The sequence below is a fragment of the Tiliqua scincoides genome, chromosome 7, assembly GCF_035046505.1.
Source record: "Tiliqua scincoides isolate rTilSci1 chromosome 7, rTilSci1.hap2, whole genome shotgun sequence".
NCBI lineage: Eukaryota > Metazoa > Chordata > Lepidosauria > Squamata > Scincidae > Tiliqua > Tiliqua scincoides.
Genome location: NC_089827.1, coordinates 18,193,950 through 18,215,857, shown reverse-complemented (window position 1 = coordinate 18,215,857; position 21,908 = coordinate 18,193,950). Strand labels below are relative to the sequence as shown.

The 21,908-nt window shown below is 43.3% G+C and overlaps 1 protein-coding gene across 3 annotated transcripts in view; it reads left to right on the top strand.

Moving 5' to 3' along the window:
* Positions 1-10,957, top strand: part of ADAMTS20 (ADAM metallopeptidase with thrombospondin type 1 motif 20) — a 98,216-nt gene extending 87,259 nt beyond the window's left edge. The window contains exons 36-39 of one of the 3 annotated variants that reach the window (XM_066633248.1): positions 380-513; positions 3,565-3,656; positions 6,319-6,423; positions 7,556-10,957. In XM_066633248.1, the coding sequence (XP_066489345.1) occupies positions 380-513; positions 3,565-3,656; positions 6,319-6,423; positions 7,556-7,645 (421 nt within the window). In that variant the 3' untranslated portion in view covers positions 7,646-10,957. Of the gene's footprint in view, positions 1-379; positions 514-3,564; positions 3,657-6,318; positions 6,424-7,555 lie in introns of those variants that run through there. The other 2 variants (XM_066633250.1, XM_066633249.1) reach the window with 2 other exon arrangements.
* The last annotated feature ends 10,951 nt before the right edge of the window (positions 10,958-21,908 follow it).

The following is a 21,908-nucleotide window of genomic DNA, read 5'->3' as shown; positions in this document are numbered from 1 at the left end:
TTTGATAATGGGTGGAGCATTGGATCTGTTTCCCATCTCAGCCATGATGAACTCATAGTCCTTTACTTTAGGGGCATTATTCAGTCAGCATTATGCATTCCTAAATCCCATTAATTTTTAATGGAAGGGTTAAGGAAATGTATAAATTTCTCTCCTCAAAATCAATATGACTTAAAGATGCTAAACCTGGATGGTTTGTGCCTCTTGTTTTAGTTGCAAGTCAATAGCTGTTTGTAAAGACATAAAGACTGCTTGTGTTATTTTCAGTTTTTGTCTGAAAAAACTTTTATCTTCAGTTTATAATACACGATAGTGCTGTGATTTGGTAACATATTATCAAGTATACCAAAAAAAATAACTAAGAAATGTTTGTTTATAGGCTTCAAAATCCGTATGAGTGTCCTTTTAATGGAAGTAGACGGCAAGACTGTAGGTGCAAAAATGACTACCCTGCAGCTGGTTACACCATTTTTAGAAAAATAAGAATTGACCTCAAATCTTTGGAAATAAAAAGTGAGTCTTTATGCAGTGGTATTGTGAGGTTCCTGAAACACTATGTTTTGCCATGATTGAATGAATGCGACAAATGCAGCTTGTGTCTCTAGCTGTGCCATTTTGAAAGAAAATTCTCTTCCTGCCCAATCCATTATTGAAAAATAATAGATGTAAGGAGCTGTGATGTGAAGTGATATAAAATTCTGTGATGGGTGCTTGATTCACTACTTGTTATCAGGATGAGTATGCATGTGTAGAATGCTTTAATACTGATAGTTATAACTACTCTCACCATCGGTCTTGCAAAATCAGTTTTCATCCAGTATAAGACAGGTCACTGCTGTATTATATTTCATATATTTGGTCCATTCTTGAGAAAATTGCATGTGATATTGGTGGGGGCACATGAAACATTCTCTGGACTGCACCCACAGGCACATCACGAGAGATACAGAGTGTGGGACTACTGCTGCTTCATGCCTCTTCCCCCTTCCTTGGCGTGTCTGGTTACATCACAATTCATGATATGACATCACTGTGCTGTACATTGCCTTGCTTGGCAGCAGAATGCCAATTCCATGCTTGGGATCATTAAAAAAGGGGGGATTGAGAATCAAACAGCCAGCGTTATAATTGCATTATACAAATCAATGATAAGGCCACACCTGAAGTATTGCGTCCACTTCTGATTGCCACATCTCAAAAAAGATGTAGTGGAAATGGAAAAGGTGCAGTAGAGGGCGACCAAAATGATTACTGGGCTGGGACACCTCCCTTATGAGGAAAGACTACAGCATTTGTGGCTCTTCAATCTAGAATAAAAGGTGCCTGAGGGGGAACATGATTGAAACATTATTGAAACATGATTGAAACATACAAAATTATGCCTGGGATGGACAGGGTGGATAGGCTCTTTTCCCTCTCACGCAACACCAGAACCAGGGGACATCCACTAAAAACTGAGTGTTGAGAGAGTTAGAACAAACAAAAGAAAATATTTCTTTACACAGTGTGAAATTAATCTGTAGAACTCCTTGCCACAGGATGTGGTGATGGCGTCCGGCCTAGATACCTTTAAATTGGAATTTGACAGATTTCTGGAGGAAAAGTTTATCACAGATTACAAGCCATGATGGGTATGTGCAACCTCCTGGGTCTAGAAATAAGCAACCTCAGAATGCCAGGGACAAGACAGTGGGCAACAGGATGCAGGTATCTTATTGCCTTGTGTGCATCCAGAGGCATCTGGTGGGCCTCTGACAGATACAGGAAGCTGGGCTAGGTGGGCCTTTGGCCTGATCCAGTGAGGCTCTTCTTACATTCTTATGTTGTGTCAAACTAGATACTATAAGAAATGACTGAGTGGGGGGAGGATGAGAGAAACAGAAAGGTTGCAGCTAAAGCAGTACCTTGCATTTTGGTTAGGGACCACAGCATCAATGAAAATAAAAAATGGATGACTGCAGCCTCCTGCAGCCTTCATAGATGGAGGTCTTAATCAGGAAAGGAACTTCTGGTTCCTTTATAAAGTTGACATTGCTATGAGATCATCAGTTGTGAGTTGTCATTGTGTTTACCTTGCATACTTTTAAACTGGTTACAAGATCAGCTTTGCTTGATTTCTTCTTGCTGTTTAAACCCCATCCCCCATATCCCTCACACCCTACCTACTGGGAATTTCATTTCATGCTTCTGGTGTAGTGGACTGTAGCCCCTGAAAGTTTATGCAGAAATGAACTGGGTAGGTTTTTAAGGTGCCACAAGAACCTCTGCTTTTGTTGCTAGATTTTTCAATATGCTATGCAATATTGATTTGTTAAACAGCTGACAGTACATTATTAATATAGCCCTCCTGGACAATTTCAAAGCTTGATCTGTGATCACATATTGCAAATAAACTTTGGAAGATCTAGTTTGGGACCTAGCAGGAACCCTCAAGACAAACTGTTGATATCACCTCAGGCTGAACTGTTTTAAGGTTACTGTGACCTTTTTTAGAGATGCTGCTTTGGCATGAGATAAGTCACAAAGCCAAAGGTGGGAAGCTTGCATTTTGTGTTTTACAGCATTTTAAAATTAGAGATTATACTGGACTTGCTAATAGACAACACAGACATGTTAGTTGCTTTAGAGCCCAGTCCTGAGGTCCGTGCTGCGGACCCACAGTCGCAAACATGCCATAAGGTACTTTTGCAGAGCTCGCCTTCGGGTTCCCACTGGTGCTGTTCTAGCGTGCGGCAGTCACCTGGATTCTGCAGCTTGGCAGTCTCCTGGACTGCCAGGCCTCGGAATGGGTGGTGGGGGCGTGGAGGAGGCGTGTCCGGGGAGATGAGCTCCACAGGATCCAAGGCACTTGTGGAGGGCTGCATGCGCTCCACAAGTGCCTTTACTTTAGCGCCGACCTTTTGGTCGCCGCTAAAGTGAGTAGCCCCATTGCAGGGCTTCTGTCCTTACTTCTCCAGTGGTGCCTCCTGCAGTAGCGCGGGAGGCGCAGGATCCGGCGAGAGCCCTCTGTGGAGCCGCTGAGCCTGGGAGCTCCGGGCAGCTCAGGATTAGGCTTGCAGGTTTTTTTTTGGTCCATGAAAAATGTAAATAGCTACTATATATAACACATGCGAATGCGTGCGAAACATAAATAAACAAAAATAAATGAAAAAGAAAAATCTGAACATTGACAAACGTCCTGGAAGTTTGGATGAAATCGGATGAAAACGGAAAGCATGTGGACAAAATTTGAAATGTGGTTATAATTGAAAACAGCTGAAAGAGCAAAGAGATGAAAGTCAAGCGGATGAAAGTCAAGGTATTGCTGTACTTACCTCTCATAGTTGGGGCTTCAGCCACACCTAGCTCCTTAGGAACAAGTGCTTTCTTGGTGTTTTGTTTTGTTTTTTTGAGGGGGATGCCCATACGGAGACGCAGAAATCCATGTGTTATGTAGAATATTTCCCTTCAGAAAATGGGAAGCCTTGTGTGTACATAAGTTCATTGGATCATTCTCAATAGTGTTCATATGTTAATCAATTCAGTACCACAGGGAGTAACAAGATTTCACTGTTGTTTTTTTAGCTACTGACTTCCGCTTTGCTCACACCATACTTGGGAAGCCGGTTCCATTTGCCACAGCTGGAGACTGCTATAGTGCTGCTAGATGCCCACAGGTACATAGTGGGAATGGGGGGGGGGGCTCTGATTTTCTTGGCCAAATGTGCTTTCAGTATATTAACTATTTTGTGTAAAATGATTATTAATCAACAAAAATCAGCGTGTGGTTAATTAATCAGTGTGTGGTTGGTCTGTGGAACTCTTTGCCACAGGATGTGGTGATGGCGACTGGCCTGGACGCCTTTAAAAGGGGATTGGACAAGTTTCTGGAGGAAAAATCCATTACAGGGTACAAGCCATGATGTGTATGCGCAACCTCCTGATTTTAGAAATGGGTTATGTCAGAATGCCAGATGCAAGGGAGGGCACCAGGATGAGGTCTCTTGTTATCTGGTGTGCTCCTTGGGGCATTTGGTGGGCCGCTGTGAGATACAGGAAGCTGGACTAGATGGGCCTATGGCCTGATCCAGTGGGGCTGTTCTTATGTTCTTAAAAAAAAGCTCACAAAGCAGTTTACAGAGGAAATCCAATAACTAAGTAGCTCTGTGTCCTGAAAGGGTTCACAATCTAAAAAAAAATGAAGAACCCCAGTGCTGGGATGAAGACGGACAGTTACTTTCTCCCTGCCAAATGTCAGAGGAGCACCATCTGAAAAGGTACCTCTTTACCCAGTAAGCAGGGGTGTAATATTTGGAAAGTTTTAAAAATTTGTAATACCTGAATGATCTTTTTGGATACATGTGTATTTTATTGTCACTGCTTTTCCAGTAATAACCGCTGAACAGGGTTTGTCAAGCCATGAGAATGACCAAAGTGCTTGCTTTGGGCAGTGGGTTGGGGGAAGCAGTAAACTGGCAGGAGGGGCCAATCCACCCAGCACCTTCCTGTCATCTCCCCCTGTCCATTGCCTGCCTATATGTGCCACCTGGCCACAACCCCATCGCCTTTTCACTTGCTCTTCTTGGACAGTAAGTGAGAAGAGGCAGGACAGTAAACTTCTCCTTCAGTCCCACTGCCAAGAATTGTGTGACCTTAGAGCTCTGGTCCTGTTCCCAGTGGCGCTTCTGGAAGACTACTGCTTCCATACCCCCTCCCCTGTCAGTGCTTGCTGAAAACAGACCAATGCAAGGAGCTTCTTTCTCATGATCCCATCCCATGCTGGCCAGTTCTGAAGACATGCCAGTGGGAAAGGAGGTCAGGGGGTGATTAGCACAGGCACCAAAACCATGGGGAGGTGGCAGAATTGGGTTGCCTCTGGCAGCACCGAAGCTTTGGCAAGGACTGCTGCTGAATCTCACATTACTTTTTTTTTTCTTCAAACTTTCAGTTATTCCCTAGACCATTCATGATCTATGGAACCCTCGAATTTCATTTTTCATTTAGACATTTCCCAGGGAGATAGCCTTTTGTATTGCTCGTGCACATTATATTTTTTTTTTTGCCTGGAGGCAAGCACTGATAGAGTTGCAGAATCCATCCTAGTGTCTGAAAGAAATTAGCATGCAAATTATCTGTGTAGTTCTTTTCATCTTTATTTTACCCTCTTGTGAAATACTTGGTTCCTTTCCACTTGCATGCTCATTTTTCTTTTGTCTTGGCTCTTCTTGCCACTTGTGTTGACAATGCAACACTGCCCTCTTGTGAACCAGCAGCTTCCTTTTAGCAGTTAATTTTAGGCTGGAGACAGACAACATTTTCTGAATGCTGAAGGTGATTATTAGACCCCCCAGAGGGGTAACTACATTAATCTACTGCAGTGGCATAGCTAGAGGAGGTGCAAAACACTAAGTTTTGCAGGGAGCCTCACAGCATCATGCAAGAAGCCTCTCCTCATCCTCTGGAACCATTACAGGAAGCAAATAGGAGCAAAATGGGAGCAAAATGGAGGCAAACAGAAATTCGAAGGGGTCTCTTGCACGCTGAGGTGAAGCTCCCTGCAAAACCTAGTGCTTTGTACCCCCTCTAGCTACACCACTGATCTACCGCAGCAAAACAAGTGAAGACTAGGGCTGTAATCCTATACGTACTTAGAATGTATATGCCTATTGAGCTCAGTGTGCTTGCTTCTAAGTAGACATAAGTAGGATTGAACTGTTAACACCTTAATTTCAGCACAAGTAGACTAGAGTCTACTTCATCAAAGGAGGCATTGGTAATTCCTCATGTTATTACCTTTATCCTACATTAAAACAAATCCTATAAACCTGGCAAGTTTTTGTCATTTTTCAAAAGTCTGTAAACCCTGTTTGATCAGAGAGATCAGTGAGACAAAAGAAATGCATGTGTCCACAGGCAGTGATGCCTCTGATCACTTAAAGTGCTTTGAGAAACTATAATCTGTTTCCAAGCTTAATGTTAAACACCCTTAACTTGTATTTCTCTACAAACGCATAGTACAATCTGTCCTTGGCCAGCCCATAGCATCTAGCAGTTTTGACGCAGCCTCTGCTGTGGGCTGGCTGGGAACCAAGCAATGTGGTGTGTGTTTTCTTACCTACTCCACCACATCATGGTCCCTAACGGATGTGATGTGAGCCAGGTTTTTGGCTGGCATAAATCTGAGTGGGTCCAGGTGGGCAAGTTGAGAACAAGACCAATGTAAGTTCCATCAGCACAAGGCCTGGATAGGATTGGGCCGTCTGTGTGATAATGTTACTCATATTTGTTAGGCCTACTCTGAAAGCGATGTATGTGCTTTGTTTTCGTTTTGCTTGACAGGGGCAGTTTGGGATTAATTTGGCAGGCACTGGGCTGAGGCTATCCACGACAGCAAAATGGACTGCTCAGGGAAATTACGCATCTGTTCAGATACACAAGTCTCAAGTAAGTGGTTTTGCAAAAATAATGGTTCAGGGCAGTGCAGGGAGTTGGTGCTGAAGTTGAGTTGATTGCTGTGTGAATTGTTGAGTTGTATGTTGTGTACGCCTAAGTACTAAGAAGTAGGAACCATGAAGATGCTGTCCTCAGGAACAAGAGAGTATATGGTATAGAGCGGTGAAGAAGAATTGCTGAGAATTGTGCCCTGCCTGCTTTTGTGGACAGGAATCTGAAGAAGGTTTGGACGCAGCCCATTACAGTAGCGTAGCTATGGGAGGTGGTGAGTACTTCAGGTGCTGCTGCAACACTCATTGTAAGTGGCACTTCCCACGCGCCATCAAAACCATTCTGGGCAGCGACGACAATGCTCTGTTCATTGCCATTGCTGCCCAGAATGGCTCCGACATGGCTGCTTACACAGCATGTTGTGGCGCCTGCAATACTTACCACCCCCCAGCTACACTACTGCCATTATTCATGCTATTCGCATCTTATCCTACTTTTTCTCAGAGTACGACTCATTGAGTTATTTCAGCAGTTTTCAAACTCTCCTGGAGAGTTTGAGCCGCTCTAAGTCATTACGGGGGCGGGGGAGGCAGCGGGGGGCAGGAGAAAGGCAGCGATGCGATCCCCAGGATCGCATAGCTCAGGGGGCTGCAGGGGCTTGGCTGTACTTCCCAGACCCTCTTGCAGCTTCCTGGGGGTGCGGAGAGCCCTGTGCGACCTTCTGCAGGGCTCCCTGAAGCTTTGAAAACTAAAGCGGATTGATCGCGCCCCGCTTCCACTAAACAGGAAGTGGAGCACGATTGCTCCAGTTTCACTTCTGAAGCTTCGGGGAGCCCTGCAGAAGGTCGCACAGGGCTCTCTGCAGCCCCGGGAAGCTGCAAGAGTCTCTGGTAAGTATAGCCAAGCCCCTGCAGCCCCCTGAGCAGCATGATCCTGGCGATCGCGCAGCTGCCTCCTCCCTGCCTTCTCGCTGCCCCCGTCCCTTAAGGGGAAAGAGGCCAGGGCCCTCAGGCTGGGGCGTCGTGACACCCCAGTTTGAAAACCCCTGGGTTATTCTATTTGGATTGTTTTTCATACTAGATAGAGTTTGTTATAAAATGATTTTCCACTATTGTGTCTCTCCACTTTTCAGGACAATACTAAAATATATGGAAGATGTGGAGGCTTCTGTGGTAAATGTATTCCGAGTACAAACACTGGCCTCCAACTTCAAGTACAGTAAGAAAAGAAAATCAAAGGAGTAAGAGAATTGTAAGGATCACATTTTCGGTGCTTTTATTTTCTCAGCCCTTCCCTCTCTATAATTTAATTTCCTTGGAATTCTTCCTTTCCTATCAGTGTTACTATAAGGGATTCAATCCATCACTCCTAGTTTAGTTGACAAGGAAGTAGATGCATGAACTACAATTACAAAAGCCCTCAAGGCTATATAGAGGCTTTGACTCACTAGAGCAAATTCTCACTAAGTCCTCCTCTGGCCAGTGTGACCATATGGCAGACCAGACAGCCCCAGAGGGCACCACAGTTTAAGGAGTGCCATCTATGCTGCAAGCATCATGAAAGTCTAGACCATTGAACTGCTTTCAGCCTGAACAATTCCTCATGCATAGTTACAACAAGGTCTGGGACAAACTCCCAAGGCCACCTCATTCATAAAGGAAAGTGTACACTGTCATATTTTATAGGTACCCCAACATCTGTTAAAGAGTTAAGGTGACAGACATGTTTACAAACACAGTAGCGTATAGATTCACTCTTGAGAAAACCGGCAGCTTCCATATCGTGTACATCAGTAGCAAACCCAATTGTTACACTGCGCATGGAAAGGCCCTTCATGTGTACAAGAGCATCCCAACCCCACACCCTCCTCATGGTGATTGTATAGCTGGTTCTTTGTAGAACTGTTTATGAAGCAAGTAAGTGCAGGTTTATACAGGCGTCCCCCAGTATCCGTGGATCCACTTATCCGCGGTTCCCCATGCCTCCCGCACCCAATAAGTTTATCTTCATTACAGTTGTGCTAAATGTCTCTTGCTTTAACCCAGGAGGCACCAAACCCCAGTCCATGGGCCGGATCCAGCATCTGAAAAATGCCTTCCCTATGTGGCGCTTACTGTCCCACGCTACAGCCACTTGTCTTTCCTGCCAGTCACCCCAGAAACTGTGCTGGGCAGCCACTTCCTCCTCAAATCCGGGTGCATAGCCTGCTGGGGTGAAAGGCAGTGGAAGCGACTGCCCGGTGTGAGTTTTTGTGGCGATCAGCTGGAAAGATAAGCTGCTGCAGCGTGGAACAGTTAAGTGCCATGGCATTTTTCAGACACAGTGGTCCTGTAATTTGGAGACTGCTGCTTTAACCAAACAGGCAGGCAGCCTCTTGCAATTGCTGTATGACTCTTGTTTTAATAGACAAGCAGGTAGACTATAAGGGAGACTAGAGTGAATGTTAAGTTCCTGCTTCCTGTTAATGTTTGCCTCCTGCTCTAGCATTTGCCTGCCTGCCTGCCTGTTAAAGCAAGAGACATTTTGCCCAACTGTAATGAAGATAAGCAAAGGTAATGACTGCAGGGGGTGTGGGAAGCATGGAGATAGAGTTCCATTTTATCCACTGGGGGGGGGGCAGGTAAATATCCCGCATGGATACCGGAGGATGCCAGTACTGTATAAAACAGAGTTCAGGGCTGCTTGCTTGGCTTGATTTGTTCTCCTAGAAAGCAAGATAGAAAGAGGGTGTTCTTGACTTGTTCCACTTTAGCTGCTGTCAACTTTCAAAAGCCAGTCAGTAATTATGTCTGGTCTAGTCCCCAAATCTACATCAGGCTGATGCATTAGCAGTATACTTTCTGCTGATAAAACTCATGTCGCTGTTTAGAAATTGTGCTCCTATAAGCCTGTTTGGTTGGTGCTCATATAGAAGCAACAGCTCAACTTCAATGATCTCTCTTGAAACAACTTAATACCAAAGTTAACTTCTCTTTTGGGTACAAGACGGTAACATGAAGAAACCAACATAGTTTTGGCACCTCGTGTTAGGGATTCTACCTCTCTCATCAAAATGTATGCTATACAATCATTGAATTGTGCATGTTATGTTGTATTCAACTGTGTATCTATAGATATGTACTCAGCCATTGTTTAAATGCTCAGTACATGGATTTTGACAACTGGATGTTAGAAACCATGTCATGCCTCTGTTGCATCTTTGAACTTGGTACAGGTAGCTTGGTAGGAAATGGAATTAAGCCAATCAGCTTCACTAGATATAGTTATGTCTCCAGAGCTGCAATCCTATACGTATTTACCTGGGAATAAGCTCCATTAAACTCAGCAAGGCTTATTTCTAAATAGAGAAACATAGGATTGCACTGCAGTACCTTGAAACTGCAATTCTATGCACACTTACCTGGTAGTAAGCCCTATTATATACACTGGGACTTACTTCTGAGAAAATTTGCATAGGATTGTGCTGTAAGAAGGATTCCCTGTTTATTTCTTTAGAAAAAGCCAATGCACATTACTTTGTATCTGCAGTGTGGCTTCCTCCATAGAACTGGAGTTCCAAGGTGGGCAGAAATTCCTTCTCTATATCAGAGTGCTCACAGAATTTGGTTGAAGCAAATATTTCCCTTTTAGAGGGTCATCTGCAATTGGCATTGTAAAGATTAATATTGTTGCCTCAGAGAGAAAACTTATGTTCTTAAAGAAGTATTTTAATTGCTGGATTTCTGATTTTTGAATCTCCCAAAGTCCAGAAAAAAGGGATTATTATCCATAATTGAAAAACCCCACACTGTTTCAGACTCAGTTCTCAGGTAGCCAGACTGTATAACACATGTTCTGTAGCTGATAGGTATATTTTTATTTTTCATTGTGATAACTACTGTTTAAGCTAGGGGGCTCCAAACTTTTTAGTACGAGGGCCACATCATAGCCATGTATTTCGTACATTTGGTGGGCTGAAAAAAAATCAGTTTTATAAATGTTTGAGTGAAATTTGAATGAATGAATAAGTTTTACTTGGACCTTGTTTGTAATCAGCATGATATTATTCAGAACAAAAGAGAAACATGACAATTACAAAGAAATAATGCCATGCTTAAAGTGAGGAATGTTATGAGTAAAAACATCAAAAAAGACAAGTTGCTGCAGGTTGGATAAAACCTAGTGGTGCTCCAGATATGGTCCCTGAGCCACAGTTTGGAGACCCCTGGTTTAAGTCAAATACCAGCTAAGGGTGCAATCCTCATTCCATTCATGTCAGTGGCAAAACTCTCATTTGTATTAAGGACTCTGCATCGCACCCTAAACGAATAAGCCGAATGCCCGTCAACTGAGTAAAACATTGGTAGATAAAATGGCAGCTAGACCATAATGTTATCCACAAAGGTATCTGAATTAAATGTTAGGTCATACCACATGATTTTGAGCTGTTGCCTTTTAGCTAACACCTATAGATAACTATTTTGTGACCTCTGTATCAGAAAAGTATTTTTGCACTATGTGCCTCATACTAGTTGTAAACATGAGAACTGTTAACACTGTTAACACTGTTTTCTTAGAAATTTGTACATTTACAATACAAATGTTATAAATTATAAAATCTTGATGCAATAAATATGCCTAGTCGTTCATGCCGGAAGACACTGTTACGTTTGGTGTTGCCAACAAAGAGCAATTTTACAACACAATCCTGTGCAGCCTGTGATGTTCTGCCAGCACCAGTGTGGGACTTAGCACATGCTGGATATAGTAGGTTCCACGCTGGGCAGTACAGTGGCAGGGGAAGGATAGGGAAGGGCAGGGAGGAGGCAGAACTTGGTGGGGGAAGGTGGGGAAGGGAGTGGGAGTAGGATTGGACCTAGAAGGGGGGCAGGATCAGCGGTGCTGGTGTGTACTATATCCTATCCCCCTTCCTGGGCTCAATTTTCTGCCACAGATTCACTCAGACTTGTGCCAGCAATTTAGCAGGCACAGGTCCAAGTAGACCCATTGCTGCAGCTGGGGCTTTCCCTGGGGCAAGGGGACTAATGTCCTCTTACCTTGGGAGACCTCCAGACTGCAAAATTTCCTTGTGGAATACAGTGAAAGTTGTGCTGGCCCTGCTGTATTGGCAAGGGGGAGTTTCAATAGGATTAGGCTATTCAAGTTGTTGCATTTGAATGGGCTGGCAACATGGCCACTTGAACCATACTTAAGAACTTAAGGGCTTGTTTGCAGAATAATTCAGGTTAACTTTGTACATGACATTTTCCCCAACATGAAATAAACTATGTAAGAAAAAACACAAATCAAGTGCTACATCACTTCTGAAGTGAGCAAGTGCTTATTTTGTTGTGAGTTCATGGCTCAGGAAGCTCTTGCCTGGTTTCCAACCTGTGTGTGGTCACAGCAAAGTGAAAAATCACACCACACCTGACAAGTGGTGGTACTCACACTGTCCCCTCTGGGCAGCTTATCACCATGTGAGAAAAATGTCATTTGTGAAGTGGCTGTCAGTCTGGTGGCTCAAGTGTAGTACACTGCATTTAAAGAGCAGTAAGGTATGTAGTGCTATTCTTGGAGGTCAGTCGAACCATCTGTCTCCTTCTGCATACCAAAATGAATTCTTCTGTCTACATGAAATGCACAACAAAGCGCATGTGTTTAGTCCGTTCACAAAATCATGCGTACACAGAAAGCCCAAACACCCAACTGGGTGAGCTTCTACTTCAGATTCATCAAGGTAAAAAAAAAAAAATTTACATATGTGGTTTTGTTCATACATTGTGCAAGCTGATGTCTTAAAAACCCATGCATTCAAAGAATATTATGAAGCAGCCCTTACTTTACAAGCATATGGTAAGAGATTCATGTCAATGTTTTATGCTAACAGATCTCAAACTGTGTGTCATGACTCACAACTGGGTTGTGTCCCAATTTTTTGTGGGCTGCAGCTTCAGGATAGTGCCAGTGCAAGACCCACTTTGTCAGCCATGTTGCACTTCCAAATGCCTTGTAGCCTTGCATTCTGGGGCCAAACATGGCCACGGTGGCAAAAAGTTTGACAACTGCTTTGGTATATTTTTCATATGATACAGCCACATTTTCCTTTGAAGTTGTTTGATGCAGTATTTTAAAGGCCAAATGAGACAATATAAGAATTCAACAGAATTGAAAATCAAGCGTTCTAATGGGAGAAGGGAATTTTCATGACTCCTCCATCCATCCAGCTACTTGCATTCTCAAAAATGTGCTCCTGATTGCCAGAGATGGGCAAATCCAGTGCGGCTTGACTCCAGTTGAATCACAAGTGTCCACCTCCCTTTAACTTGACAAAAAAAGAGTCCTAGCAGGTGGATTTTCTAAGTAGCCCAGAGCATTTCTTTCTAGATCTCCTTTTATTAAAGTCTGGTAAACCTAGGTGGGTCCTGATCAAGTGTCTTTTAAAAAAATGGGTCCCGGTGCTAAAAAGTTTGGGAACCACTGACTTACAGGGTTCTTGTAAGGATTACATCAAGATTATACACGTGAAGAGTCTTGTACACTCTGAAAGTGCTGCGCAAGTGCTAAGTGTTCTTGTCCTGGAGATAACAAGCTTTGCTTGTGCATCTGATATGGGAAGTATTTTGTTGATAAACAGTACCTGGCACAGAATGAATTCTGGTTAGATGCCAGAAAACTGCTGTATATATGCCAACAAAACAAATTAGTTGCTTTGATTCAGTTTCAAGCCATTCACTACTCATTTCTTATTTACATTATGTAAGATTTATTGGAGCAGTATGAGTTACTGCCTATTTTAAACCACTAGGAGAAAAGCATAATGGAACTGCCCAATTATGTTGCATCTTTACAATAAACAGACTGTGAATCGCATCCTTGAAACCCTTTCTTTACACATGTATCTGAAAGTTGCCATGAACCACACGCACTCCAGCTTTTGTTCATCTTGTTGGTACATTGCTATGTTCAAAAGGGGGTTGATGGAATCCAGTTCAATTCTGTGTTGTCAAGATAAGTTTGCAGCATAGAGCAGGTTCAGCTGAGTCGAAGTTGCATCTCTGCTTTGTCATCCATTTTAGAACAATTTGAAGTGTTATTCTCTGTGCTGACAGTTTGCAAGGACATCTGTAGAAAAGGGAAGACTTGGAAGAAATAAAAAAGGAGGCAGAAGGTCAACTCCTCTACCAATGTCAATTACTGCACAATAAATTGATATAAATTGAAAAGTAGTGGTAAATAATAACTGTTGTTGTAAGGATTACACGATCATGTAAAATGCCTTGAATACTATGAAGTGCTTTACAAATGCCAAGTATTATTTGCCTATAGGGTCTCTGATATTTCAAATTTCTTTGAATCCTACAAGTTGATATCCTTGAACTTACATGTTGCTGTTTAAATGTAGAACAGTGCTTCCCAAATTTTTTAGCACTGGGACCCACTTTTTAAAACAATGATCTATCGTGACCCACGTAGCTTTACTAGACAAAAAAAGAGATCTAGAAAGAAATAATATTTGTATTTATTAATAATTAAGGCCCAAATCCTAACCCAATTTCCAGCACTGGCATAGCTGTGCCAATGGGACGTATGCTGCATCCTGCAATTGGGGGGGGGGCACTCACAAAGGTCTCCTCAAAGTAAGGAAATGTTTATTTCCTTACCTAGGAGCTGCATTGCTCTAAAGTTGGTGCTGGAAAGTGGGTTAGGATTGCGCCCTAATATTGTTAATAAAAAACAATTGGGGCCTTGTCAAAACGAAAACTAAAAATACTTGCATATAAATTTCATTGCTTATTAAATTTAAAACTATATTACATATAATTTATTACATATACTTTATTAAATACAAGAAGGCTGTGCACTGCTTGCGAGGGCCCGCTCACAGGGAAAAGGGGGACAATTTAAGTTCTTTTCCAGGAAACGAGACTAAAAAAAGAGGACATGTCCTTGAAAAATAGGACATCTGGTCACTCAGTTTGAACTGAATGGCAGAAATCTTGTGTAGCTTTTGTGCACTATGCAAAGGAGATACAGCTTTTTTCTCAGGATCATGCACACAGCGCCATCTTGTGGCTGTGATTTGCATGTGCATAAACCAAAGCAGTAGTCATTTTAAAGCATAACAGCTCTTGAAGTTTAATAAATTTAAGTCCAACAGACTATAAAGAAATGTAAAATTGAAATATTGGAAACTGGATTGGAGGTAATGTGTTTTATGTATACCTTTTTTGAGTAGTCAGTTTCAGCACTACATGATGCAAAGCTGAATGTCTGGTTGCTTTTTGAATTTTTTTTGGGGGGGGAAGGCAGAAGGTTCTGTTATCAGCCCATCTCAAGGCCTGAAACCCACCTGTTACTAGTCAATCCTGGCCAGACGTATACAGGTCAGTCCACTGAAGTCAGTCCACAAGGACTGTATGAACAGGGTCGGCCCATCCATGAGGGCAACTGCTTGTTGTCTCAGACTCTGTTTGCCTTCACTGCTGCTCCTTCTGCTTCCACTCCTAGGATTGGAAAAATAAGACAGAGGCAGAGAGGAAGAGGAAATGTGGAGTGGAGGGGAGTGCTGAGCAAGAACATTAGAAAGTGGGAGAAGCAGGGGCTGGTACATCATCAGGTAAGGAGGGGAAGCTAAGCAGAGTCAGGCCTGGTTAGTACTTGGATGGGAGACCGCTTGGGAATACCGGGTGTTGTAGGCTTATATCATAGTCTTTCGAGACTGAAGGTTGCCAGCCATTTTTCAGATGCTAGGAGGTCTTGGGCTGGCCCTGTGTATGACGTTGCTGCAGATGAGATTCAGATATCATCACATTTGACGGAGCCCAGGATAACTGTTCGAGGAGCTGGTTAGAAGCCTTATTTTAATGCAGGAAGCTTTCAAATTGCTGTGATGGAAGCACATGCCCCCAAAGTTAAAGGCTAGATGTTTGATATCCTGAGCCACAGCATCTCATAGTTTTACTTGATATGCACTTTTCCTGGATCAATTTTGAGCAAGCGAGCAGCTGCGGGTTAATTGAACACCACATGGGGACGAATGTGTGACAGTAACGCTAGACTTGTTACAGAATGGCACGTGACAGCATGTGCTGGACTCATTTGTAATCGTTCAGATTGTTTCCTGTAAAAGGAGAATTGCTCATCCACCCTTCATCCACTGCCTTGTATTGACTCTTGTTCCTTTATACTGACTTGATTAACAGAAATATTTGGCTTCCCTGTTAAACAAAAACATTGTAAAAGATAATTTAGCCCTAAAAATAATGGTCATGTCGTGAGAATGGATGATGGCCGGATCCCAAAGGATCTCCTCTATGGAGAACTCGTGCAAGGAAAGCGCCCTACAGGTAGACCACAGCTGCGATACAAGGACATCTGCAAGAGGGATCTGAAGGCCTTAGGAGTGGACCTCAACAAGTGGGAAACCCTGGCCTCTGAGCGGCCCGCTTGGGGGCAGGCTGTGCAGCATGGCCTTTCCCAGTTTGAAGAGATACTTGGCCAACAGTCTGAGGCAAAGAGGCAAAGAAGGAAGGCCCATAGCCAGGGAGACAGACCAGGGACAGACTGCACTTGCTCCCAGCGTGGAAGGGATTATCACTCCCAAATCGGCCTTTTCAGCCACACTAGACGCTGTTCCAGAACCACCTTTCAGAGCGCGATACCATAGTCTTTCGAGACTGAAGGTTGCCAACTTAGCAATAATGACTACATAATCCACAGGTGTCAAACATAAGGCCCGTGGGCTGGATGCAGCCCCCAAAAGCAATTTATCCAGCCACCATTATAATTGGGCTGTTCCAGCATAATTGGGATCTCTCATATCTTGAAATTATGAACAAGGTTTGGACATTTTCTATTCTGTCCTTTGCAGCTAATGAGTTTCTATGTGAGAGCCAAGTGTTTATTTCTGGCCATCATCTGCTTAATGATGTCACTTCCTGCTCAATGGATTATGTCACTTCTGGGCCTCATCAGGTGCCATGAATGCTATTCAGCCCATTATATGACATGAGTTTGGCAGCTCAATCCAGAGTTGCCCAGGCAGCCACCGCTGTCTCCTTGGGAGAAGGGGACTTTCATCCTCTTCTTCCAGGTGAGGCGAATAGCCCCACAATGGGGCTACTTGATTCTAGGGCGACCCAAGTGGTGTATAATGAAGAGCCTCTGTGTCGGGTGGGTGGCCCGACACGAAAGCTCAGGATCTGGGTCCTGTGTCCCTCCCATCCTGCTCCCTCCCCTGGCACGCCTCCTCCCCACCCTGTCCTTGCCCTCCCTCCGCCTTCCCCCACCCCAGAATGCCACTCCCTGCCTCCCCCCATGCTCCCCCATGCGTGAACACTGAGTGGCGGAGCTCCGGTGCTCCACCGGCACTGAGGGCCGTGAATGTACCTTACGGCGCATTTGTGACAGGGTGCGCCAGTTGTGAGCCGGTGCACATTGCATAGGATTGGGCCTATAATCCCCACAATCTGGGTCTGGGCCTTTGAACTATTTAAGTCTGTAGAAGACTGGTTTGTTTGACTTCAGTTTTCTTTTTAACAGTTAATCACTTTTGGGGATGTAACAGTTTTCTTTTACAGTTTACGTCCGCTTGTTTTACAAGTCCGCAGTGTCATACATTGTTAATGGTTTTGTTCATCCTGGCTGTGGAAAACGATTCTGTGCTCTGTTTTCTGAAGAGTTTCTCTCCCCCTCCCTGAGTTCAGTTATGACAGATATTCCTTTGAATATGTTTTGCTAAAGAAAAATACCATCGCACAAAGCAGGGATCTCTGGCTATATTTATGTCTGTAGTCTGCCCTTAAACATCAACAGCTGTGCACACATATATAGCTGGTTTGTGGCTGTTTCCCCACTACAACCGAGAAAATTCTTTTTTAACTCCTTTTTTTTAAGGGTTATCACAATATGATTTTCTAATTTTACACATTTGTCCTGTACTATCTGTTCTACTAAAAGGTGGATAAAGATAAAGGTACTAACAAAGAGCTTATATAACCTCCCAAGGGCCCCAATCCCTGCCTCATCCTCCACCTTCTGTGCCCTGATCCTTCCCCTCCCCACCCATAGCTCACCTCCCACACCAACTCACCTCCTGTGCATTCTGGCAGCACACATGTTTGCCAGTCCTTTTTGCTGGTAGCCCTTTTGTGTGCATTGTCACTGTAGCTGCTGTGCTGACAGAGTGGGACTTACACTGACGTAATACTCCTTCCTTTTGTGGAAGGTGGCCATAGGACTGGGCTATTAGTTTTAATTTAATGATTACTGATGTATTGAACGTTGATGTAAGCTGCTTTGACATGCTTTAAAGAAAAGTGGAATAAAGGTTTTAAAAAATAATTAAAATTGTGTTGGGAGAACCTTGTAGCCCCTTAAGGAGCGGCTCTAAGGGAGCAATTTTTCAGTGAGAAAATGGTGCAGGCGTAAATGGTGAAACACTACTTCTATATACATTCCTGACCCAGTTTGAGGTCCTGTGTGGCTACTACTCTGTGGCAGCGTAGAATTCCACCACTTTACAAGCACCTAACTAGTAGCCCAGTCCTGAAGCCAGACGCTCCACCAGGTGCAGAAACGGCTACTACTGCATCCAGTGGCATTGTCAAGGCTTTTGGAGGTCTCCTCGGGGGGGAAACCCCAATCCCCGCAATGGGGCTTGCTATTTTGCCAGCGCAGTCTTGAGAGACATGTTCAGGCCTGACAAGCAGTTCAGGATCCAGCGGAGAAAGGTTTGGGCTCTATATTCTCCTTTCCTAATTCCACATCTCCCTTTCCCCTCCTCCTCTTTAATTTAAATCTCATTTTGTAATAGGAAGAATAGGGCCATAAGAAATCCTCGGAATCCGTTCCAACCCACAGAGGGCTGCAAGTTTGACATAGAACCAAAACTAAGCAAGACTGGTCAGTTGCATTCGTGGAGTATCCCATAAATCTACAGATATGCAACGTTCCTTGACACAGAGAAATAATTCCAACTGTGCATGGTGTAAAATTGGAATGGAGATATATTAAATCCAGGAAAGAAGTTTTTCCTTTAATATCTTAAAACTCGGGCAACAGGAATTCTCCCTTGACCCATCCAATGATAAAGACCACTGATCATGTTTCCAGTTCGTTGTTTCAAAATTGTAGCTTGAAAGGAAAATAATAAATGGAATTGATCAAATGACTATTAGCTAGAGGTGGCTTAAAATGGTTTTATATTTTTTTCCATGGATTTTGGTGTTTTCCAAAAGTCCTGAGGGTTTTCTGTAGATAAGCCAGTGAGACAATGATAGTACATGTACTTACTTGAATGTCAGTTCCAGTAAGATCAGTTAGAGTAACTTAACTAAACATTCACTTAGGATTTTAGTATGTAAGAAAGTTTAAATGGGGCGGGATGGAGGGGGGCCTCTTGTATGCAATTCATTGATCTGGCCACTTAGTGACAGTATTCCTACATATGAAATTTCACTACTAGATTCTTGCCTAAATGGCAAGAGAGATTTTAAACACTACAACGGCCACTTCCAATAACAGTAATGCCATTGCCCTTCTACGTGGTGCCTAGAATTGTTTTTTTTAAATTATTATTATTTTGCTTGATTTTTTTCCCCCCTCACATCAATCTGTGCTCAATTACTTTGAGCATAGTGGTGTGCAAACATAAGAGTGAATGGAGGTTGTTTGGAAGCAAATGGAACAACAGACTGCAAAGTACGATTGATTTAATGCAGTGGTTCCCAAACCTTTTAGCACCGGGACCCACTTTTTCACTCTGTTGGGACCCACCTAACTTTACAAGACTAAAAAAAATTCACCTTTCCAGCTTCTGAAGACATTTTTTACTATGGGGGGGGGGGGGAGGAACTGCATTCTGGAGCAATTTTTGAGCTCCATGTTCATAGGATTGGCACCATTCTGGTGGCCTTGCATCCCCCTTCACCTTACCTTCAATAAGAGCAGAGGCACGGTCGCCTACTTGCAAGTAAATGATCATGTGTGGCTCAGTTTTACTTTCCTTAGGGCTCAGTATATTTTCTTTGGCAGCCACCAGGGAAAACATGTAGCTACATCTGAAGCTGTCTCTTGAGCGATATATTTGATAGCTATATTTGAAGCTATATTCGTACAGAGTTCTCACCTATCAAATGTTTATGCCTAATAAAGGTTTTGTATATTTGAAGCTATCTCTTGAGCAGTGCACACATGCTTTTGTGACCAACTGCGCATGCAAGGAGGCATCTGTAAATGGGGGAGGATTGATTGAGAACCATTAGACCATTTTGTAAGCAATTGATCACTCTCAAAAAACTTACATTTTCCTAGATGCATATGATATTTAGTGAGGGACTAACTCCCCTTTCACTGCATGCAAAGGAAACTTTGATGTATGTGAAATTTTGGGAACCTTAATGTTCATTTCAGTTTGTTTCAAGCAAGGAAACAAGGAACAGTAGACAAGGAACTATTTAAGTTCAGAAGATGTTGTATTTCGGGCAGAGGTACTATATTCATAGTTCTAGTACTCCTAAAAATGTCGTCTTTCTGGCAGAAATTTAAAGCAGAGGAAATGTGTGGCTTTGCATGATTTAAAGTGGCGCCCTCTCTTTTTTTCTGTATTAATTCCAAGAGATGTTTTATTAACAGAGACAGAAACTAACATTGGAGTCCAAATTTCTGTATCACACAACTTTCTTGTCTTAATCCTTTGGCTAGGAGTGCAACACAGGTTGTTTCTGCCAAGTATTCATAAGCAGAGCTGAGAACAGAGATCCTAGTGCAGGCTTCTAAGGCTGCAAGAACTTGGCAGGGTGGCAGAAAGCTCACAGCAGAGGATGTTTGTTCACCCAAATAGGCTGGACTGCACAAAGGATCATAAGACACGTATTTGAAGAACATGCTCTTCTGCCTCTTGCAATTATTGAACCATGCAGAGACTTTCCATATTTAATTATTTTCAAAATGTATATCCTCCTGGCCAAGGTACTAATTGAGCTTCCAAGAGGATAAGGAGTACAACAAACAAAATCCATGCATGTCGTTGGGCTTGGGATCTCCGTGATACACAAGCCATGATTAAGTTGAGTGAATTCAGCGCCTTTCCACCCCGGCATCTGGCTACCCACAGGATGCAGCAGAGCCAGTGTCAGCATTGCTGCACCTTGTGGGCAACTTTCATTTAGGACTGAGCCCTGAAACACATTTAAAAATGCAGGATTGGATATGAACATTATCATGGACTGAGCAAACTGGGTACCTTGTAATGATTTATCTGAAAATTTATTTCTAGTTGAATAAATGGAAGAGATGAGTATTAGTATTACTTCCTTTTTTTTGTCATTCAGGTAGGCCTAAAATTTTGTAGGCTGCATGGAATGCGCACTTGATACATAAGAACATAAGAACAGCCCCACTGGATCAGGACATAGGCCCATCTAGTCCAGCTTCCTATATCTCACAGCAGCCCACCAAATGCCCAGGGAGCACACCAGACAACAAGACCTGCAAGGCCTCCTGGGAATTGTAGTTAAGAACATAAGAACAGCCCCAGTGGATCAGGCCATAGGCCCATCTAGTCCAGCTTCCTATATCTCACAGCAGCCCACCAAATGCCCCAGGGAGCACACCAGATAACAAGAGACCTCATCCTGGCGCCCTCCCTTGCATCTGACATAGCCCATTTCTAAAATCAGGAGGTTGCGCATACACATCATGGCTTGTAACCCGTAATGGATTTTTCCTCCAGAAACTTTTCCAATCCCCTTTTAAAGGCATCCAGGCCAGATCCCATCTCCACATCCTGTGGCAAGGCGTTCCACAGACTAACCACACGCTGAGTAAAGAAATATTTTCTTTTGTGGGATATAAATAAATAAATAAATAGACTTAAGTTTTCCCTCCAGCAAATGCAACCTGAATTTGTTCTGCGGTTTGCCTCTTAATCTATTTGGTAACAATGGAAGCAGTTTGCAGTAGAATTTTGTCCTCAGAGTACCTGCAAGGGAGACCCTGCATCACTAGTAGATCTCAGTTGTCATGTTTTCCAAAACATCGCATAGCCACAGGCAGACTAAGCACATGACCGTGTTGCTTGCAAACTGGGCATCAGTCAGTGGCTGCCTAATGGTGATTCTAAATGAAAATAATACATGCTAAACAGTTGTCAAGGCTGCTCAAGCAGATTCACAGGGCCAGTGAGTATACCTCTGCAAATTCAAATGTGAGCATGGATTTCCTGGCCCTAGTTTAAGAACTAGGCTATTTTCCAGGTGCAATACTATATTGAATTCACACACACTCACGGAAACAAACCAAGGAAAATTCAGAGTCTGATTTAACAAGGGCAAGATTTTCATAAGAAGAAACGAAGGAAGCGTTTGCACAAAAAAAGAGGGCCAGCCCAATCCTAAACCTCCCCTCCACTGATGAAGCTGTATCACCTGAGTGTGTACTTCCTCCTGCAGGTAAGGGAACATTTGTTTCTTTGCCCAGGGATAAGCCCTCTCTGCCCCACT